Source organism: Leptidea sinapis, chromosome 18, assembly GCF_905404315.1.
Source record: "Leptidea sinapis chromosome 18, ilLepSina1.1, whole genome shotgun sequence".
Lineage (NCBI taxonomy): Eukaryota > Metazoa > Arthropoda > Insecta > Lepidoptera > Pieridae > Leptidea > Leptidea sinapis.
The window spans coordinates 3,070,029-3,076,663 of record NC_066282.1 but is presented as its reverse complement, the minus strand read 5'-3'; the positions used below and the strand labels follow the sequence as shown (position 1 = coordinate 3,076,663).

Sequence of the window (6,635 nt, the reverse complement as noted above, 5' to 3'; positions counted from 1 at the left end):
AACCAGCTGATTAAAAATCTGTATAAGGATGGATATTGAATGTTTTGAAAAACTCCTCAGTTTGGTGACATCATTAATACAAAAATAGAATGCGGAATATTCGAATTGTTTTTATTTAAAAATAATATTTCGTGTCTTTGATATTGTGTAAACATTTTTGTAAATTTTTGATCATTTATTGAACCGGTTTTTCTATCTTGGTCGATGACTTAAAATATTAGATTAATCAAAAAAATATCCATTCATTTTTATAGATCAGTTTATCGTCTACAACTTTTTTTTAAAAGATTTTTTCTAATGTCCATACTTTTTGAGTATTGGACGTTTAATGGTGGATTACCGGGCGTAAAGTCGAAAATTTCAAGGTACATAATATTATGATCACAGAACAGGTACAATGTAACTATACGTTATTATGTTACAAATTTAAACAAACAAAATTATAAAATATACCGATCTTACATGAGGTGATTTGGTGAGCACTTAAAAAATATGTACTCGCAGACACAGTAAATTTAAAACTAGAGAGAGAAGGTAAAGAAAAAAAATGTAAGCCGTCACGGGGCGCCTGGCAGATGTGAAACATCGAAATTATCATGGACCTACAGGCTACTTGCATAAAAGCATAGTTTACGACAGGATTTCCGATAGCCTGAGTTTCTGACCAACTAGTTGGTATCAGATATTTTAATTTTACCGACAAGTTATGGAGAACGTTAATGACTATCTGTTGCCGTAATATTTCACAAATTACTTGGAACACTTGTCCTCAACTGGACATGAAATAGTTTTAGACAGTTTTCTTTTTATTTTCACAAAATAATATAAAAGCTAAATTAATTTAAATACTTATAATTATATCTACTGTATTGTATCAGCAATTGAGTGGGCCATAGTAGCCAAAATAAAGTATTCAATTATTAAATAATCGAAATGTGTCAGGGCATAGTAGAAGCACAGAGTAGGGACGAATACTCAGATATGAACTTCAACGCACTAAGCTTAAAAACAATTTCAAAGAAAAATATTTCTTACAAAAAAAGTATTTTTGAAAAAATATTCCCCAAAAAAAACATTCATTAGAATGTTGAATAAAAAAAATAAAAAAATTCAATAAAATGTTGTTTAAAAATAATATTTAAAAAAAATAGCTACATAATATAAGTATATTCTATCATATAGCGTGGCGATGCGTGGCCACGGCCTGTATCGCCACGCCGAAAATCAGGTTTACCCTCGCCTGCAGATGTTTCACATCAATAATGTTAGGGAAAGGTATTGGCCAGGGTGATTCTGTGCCGGGTAAAAAGAACCCGAAGTGCGTTAAGGACAATACATTTGAGTATGTCGATGGAAATTTATATCTGGGACAAATAATATAACCAAAAGATCTAACAAAAAGAAATATAGAGAGGAACACCTTCCCAAAGGTGGCTTGATGAAATAAATGCCCTAGCAGATGGCTAACGCTAATGGCTAATGGCCACAGAACTGCTAGGGTTATATATTACGGAGACAATTGGAAAAGACCCTTGCCAATCATTTAATTTCAATACCTATATATTTTAGGTTAAGTAAAAGACAATTTTTATAATATTTTTTATTAAATAATTTAATTTAATTATAACGATAATCACCATTACTAGATTCATCAAACAAGCAAATCGTTTGTCTTTGATTATTCACGAATAATCACAAATTTAAGAGTTTCCGAAGGAGCAAAATTTATATGTGTATGCACATTCATTCAACAAGTAGGTATTTACCATAGTTCTTTGATCTATTTCATATGTGGGTATCTAAGACCCGTTCAATACTGTATCCATCAGTCGTTTTACAAGTTTACTATCGAATCCAACACTTCTTCTTAACCGATACTGCTCGATATGTAGAGGAGTCTGACCAGCTATTCTTATATTTATAGCTTTAGGGTAAATTCTGCTGGAGAATACTACTTCACCATCTCCACAGAATATTTCTATGGAGCTCGCATCGATAAAGATCCTTAAAAAGAAGAATTTATCGGGAGACCAGTACGCACGCCGAATCCCGTCCACTCCTCCCCTATCTACACTAACATAGCCATGATTGGCAGAAAAAGCTATTACAAAATGTCCTTTCTCCCACTCGAATATAATACCTACATCGGAAAACGCTGAGGTTGAATTAACGACCAACTCGAATGCTTTGGCTTCTGCAGGGAACTTTTCACCGGGATTATACCAAGCGTTTTCAATCATTTCCACTCGTAACTCAGCAATTTCCCTAACAGGATTTATTAATAAGCGGCCAAATTTATTAATTCGTACTTCTCTTATTAATGTCAACATGCTGACCCAACCAGTCGTCGACTCGGTGAAGTCACTTTCCCACATTCCAAGCCACGCAACCATCAATATTCTGCCGTCTGAGGCCTTCGTCGTTTTCGCGCCATAAAAATCATGACCGTAGTCCACTTCGTTGAATGTTGCTGTTGAAATTTCTGCATCTTCAAATTTACCTCGTTGGTAATTAAATTTTCCAACGATGTAACCTGTCTGATACAAATTCCTGTATCTAAACCCGTCTGATTTTACTCCTTGAACAGACAGCATCAGTACGTGGTGTTCACCAATTTGAAATAGATCGGGACTTTCCCATACCTGACCCATGTCTCCGTAAGACTCAATGACGGTGCCATTCAGTTCCCAATTGAACATATCTTTTGAAGTAAACAAGTTTAACTGTCCACATCCTAGTATATTTGTTGCTCCAACAAGCATGTACCAAAGTTTGCGATGCCGCCACACTTTTGGGTTCCGATTTTCTTCAAAACGATTCGGCGATCTTCTTATGATTGGATTATAAAGATACTTTTGGAAAATTATCCCATCCGTACTTAATGCAATGTTTTGGGTTTGTAAGCTTTCAGAATCTTCAACTATGGTACCAGTATAGAATAATGTGAGATAGCGTTTCCTCACGAGCGCAGTTCCAGACAGGCACCCATGCAGATCATAATAGTCCTTGGGGATAAGAGCTGCGGGATAATAGGTCCAGTCTACTAAATCATCACTGACAGCGTGGCCCCAACTCATATGACCCCAAGCACCGTTATAAGGATGGTATTGGTAAAAAAGATGATACTGTCTTTTAAATATAGTAAATCCACTAGGATTATTAATCCAGCCTTCAGGCGCCGTTATATGGTAATGCGGCATGTACTTCTTCCGTAGTAAAAACTCTCTATGATTGACATAGTTCTCGGCATATTTAAGATCATTGACAAACGCGCCTGAAGCCGCGGTAATAGTTAGTATAACGATAATCACGTCCATTTCCATTTGAATGGTTTTTTCAACTAACATTTCCTTGTGACTCAATTAAAATGTAGATTAGATCAGCGTCTAAAACAATGGACACTATTTGTAAATAATTATCTCATGTATTACGAAATTATCGTAATGAGATATTTGTCCGTAATTAGAATAGTATAAAGGTTTGTGTATGACAAAAAGTATGAATATTTCATTCAGTCTATTCGTCCCATGAATAAAGTTTTTTGATATACAATCGAAATTAAACCCAGATAACATTCCATCTTTAGATAAGTTTCAGAGTGATGGGCGCAATCAGATAAGATCTAGGTCGTAGCAACTCTCATATTTTATGGACAGTTATACTCCCTTAATTTAAGGTGGCTTATTTTATCGTTCCGTTTTTTAATACAATAAAATAGCGCAATTTGATGACTGCCCAGTATCCGAAAATTGCGGGTGGTGGGATAATTAAAGTACTCGTAAGTTTGACCTTCAATATTATTAAAAATAATAATACTAATAATAAAATAATATTAGGTACTACTAAAAAGAAAATGTATGTACGTCTATATAAAGAGACCATAGCTGTCCATCCAGTCTACAGTTTTCTATTACATATAATATTAATAGAGTGAATAGTAACGCCTGGAGATATTATAACAGCGAAGAATTGTTAGTTTTATAGCTGTACAATCCTAAGCCTAACTGCTGCTTATTTTATAATTTTATTTCGGATGATTACTGCGCTTTGTCGCTACAAACTAACTGGAAGGCTGCTCGCCGATTTTGACGACGTGCTTCGATTTCGTACGGGTGACTTGCCGCTTAAAAAATTTGGAGGCACGGTTATATTTCCTCTTTAGAACTTAGCAGTTCGGATCCTTTGTGCCCAGCGCCGCAGCCCAAGTTCGATACGCCTTTTTTTGCAGTCAGATGCGTCTATAACTGACGAATCGAACTAGGGCTCTGATCTGCCACCGATTGGTACTACAACCGTATAAAAATATCCATGCCCTGGGATCATCCGAAGGGAAACAAACCGTGTCCAAGGGTAGGATGCAAAAAAGGAACGCATCCTATCCCAATCTGCTGACTTGGTGGTCTGCGACGTGGGCGTCGGATAGGCACTACACTCCTGGCCAGGCAATGGTCTGAAATTCCGAGAGGGGCGTCGACAGAGACCTGGTAACTATCGGGATGTGTAGTCAGCAGAAGATCTAATAAGGACGGCATGTGGCTGTCCACATACGGGACCCGCGTTGAGGACTCAACCAATTGGGAGGACCATACGCCAACGCAAAATTATGCACAGATCGCCCTGCGTGGTCTGTGGTAAGTGACCAACTTATTCGGCATTGTTCCCATTGAAATCACCCAAGTCTTCAATTTCAGCGGAGGGGAACTGTGGAAGCACGTCGTCAATCGCCTACGGCCTACTCGACACTAACCTATGCGAAGCATAACGGCACAAGGCGGCTATTTCACGTCAGTATTCTGTGCGAGTGTTGTAATTATTCCAGACGAGTCTGGCCTGATTGTGCTGACGCCATAAAACGGCAGCGTGACTCTCCCACTTCTAAAAAGCCCTTAGTCGCCTCTTACGACACTCTTGGGCCTCGGACTCCCCTATTCTTTTACGCCCCGTAGAAGAACAGGGCAACGTCACTCTAAATATACGTTTATCCGACGTTTTATAAGGTTGGCAACGCTCTTGTGTTACAAGAGTACGGACCGTCGTGATCACTTACAATCAAGTGACCCTTATGTATGCTTGTTTATCCTCCTCTTTCATAAAATATATCAAAGGTTTAAAACAACCCTGACATTCATTGTCGCAGGTTTAGTTCTGCATTAAGAAGTGGAAAGGTAGTGTGGCGATTTGGTATGCATATACGATTGAATACAAAGACAGAAAAATAGCATCGCAAAAAGTGGAGTCTTTCACCATTTCCATCTGCACTGCGCCGGCGAACATAATATAATATATATATCCCTTGATGAGTCGGTCACATTTTTCAATGAGTTTTTTGAAAAATTAAAAACAAGCTAGTTATTTACCATCTAAATTTATTAAACTATCCAGTGTATATCTCTATCCATCTTAAAAAAGCTATTAAAGAAAAATATAAATATTTGCGTAAATACAAAACTTATGGTAATATGTCGGATATGGTTTCTAATAAAATGATACGTGCAAAAATAAAAAATCTTGAAAAATCATGTTATGATAATTATATACGTACTGTTGAAAATTCTATAAAACTGAATCCAAAATACTTTAGGTCGTATATGAAGTCTAAACAAAATCTGAACTCTATGCCTAGTTGCATGCACCTTGGTGACATAACCTTCAATACTGGCACCACTATTTGTAATGCCTTTTCTAATTTTTTTCGTAATAACTTTACCGATCCCCCGGTCAATAAAAATGTCATCTCTTTATCATCACAACCAGCGTGTGATATCTCGCAAATACACGTAGACGTTACTGAAGTAAAGAAACTACTCCATGGTATTGACCCATCAAAATCCGATGGTCCGGATCATTTACCTAGAATATTCTTAATGAAATATTCTGATTCCATATGTGTACCCATTACAATTTTATTCAACAAATCTCTCTATGCGGGTGTAATGCCCGATTTATGGAAAATGGCTTATATTACTCCAGTGCATAAAAAGGGGGCTAAGACTAATATATCAAATTACCGTCCAATTTCTAAGCTTTGCATTATATCTAAGGTTTTTGAGAAAATCATTTATACTCAGGTTTATCTGCACTAAGGCAAGCCTTTAGCCCCAGTCAGCATGGTTTTCTTAGAGGTCGCTCGGATGTCTCTAATCTTGCACTTCTTAATAATTACCTAACTGAAACAATGCAGCAAGGTGTCCAAGCTGATGTAATTTACACCGACTTCAGTAAGGCATTCGACCGAATACGGCATGAAATCCTTCTTAATAAGCTCTATAATATTAGTATCACAGCGGTGATCTGTTAAGATGGTTTTCCTCCTATATCCATAATCGCACTCAACCTGTTGTTGTCAGTAATTATATCTCATGGTGGGTACCCATCGTGGGTACATATCGAGTGGCGTTCCTCAGGGTTCCTTGCTTGGCCCTCTATTGTTCGTAATATTTTTATATGATGTCGATACTTGCTTACGTACCGCCAAAATATTGTGCTTTGCTGACGATATCAAAATTTACAACAAGGTATCGTCACTAGATGATGCAATAGTAGTGCTATTGCATCATCTAGTAGTATCAAGAAGATCTACATCGATTGCAAAATTATTGTGATGATCATAGCCTAGACCTAAACCCATCGAAATG

The 6,635-nt window shown here is 37.0% G+C and overlaps 2 protein-coding genes across 2 annotated transcripts in view; one reads left to right on the top strand and one right to left on the bottom strand.

Moving 5' to 3' along the window:
• The window catches only part of LOC126969482 (uncharacterized), a 169,343-nt gene that overhangs the window by 35,868 nt on the left and 126,840 nt on the right, over nucleotides 1-6,635 (top strand). The window lies entirely within an intron of this gene.
• LOC126969329 (sucrose-6-phosphate hydrolase-like) lies at nucleotides 1,800-3,317 on the bottom strand. The gene has a single exon (XM_050814684.1). It carries the CDS (start codon nucleotides 3,315-3,317, stop codon nucleotides 1,800-1,802), a length of 1,518 nt encoding a protein of 505 aa, XP_050670641.1.

What these genes read in the sequence shown, in the direction of transcription:
- LOC126969329 (XM_050814684.1), bottom strand. Translation starts at nt 3,317, where the DNA reads ATGGACGTGATTATCGTTATACTAACTATTACCGCGGCTTCAGGCGCG.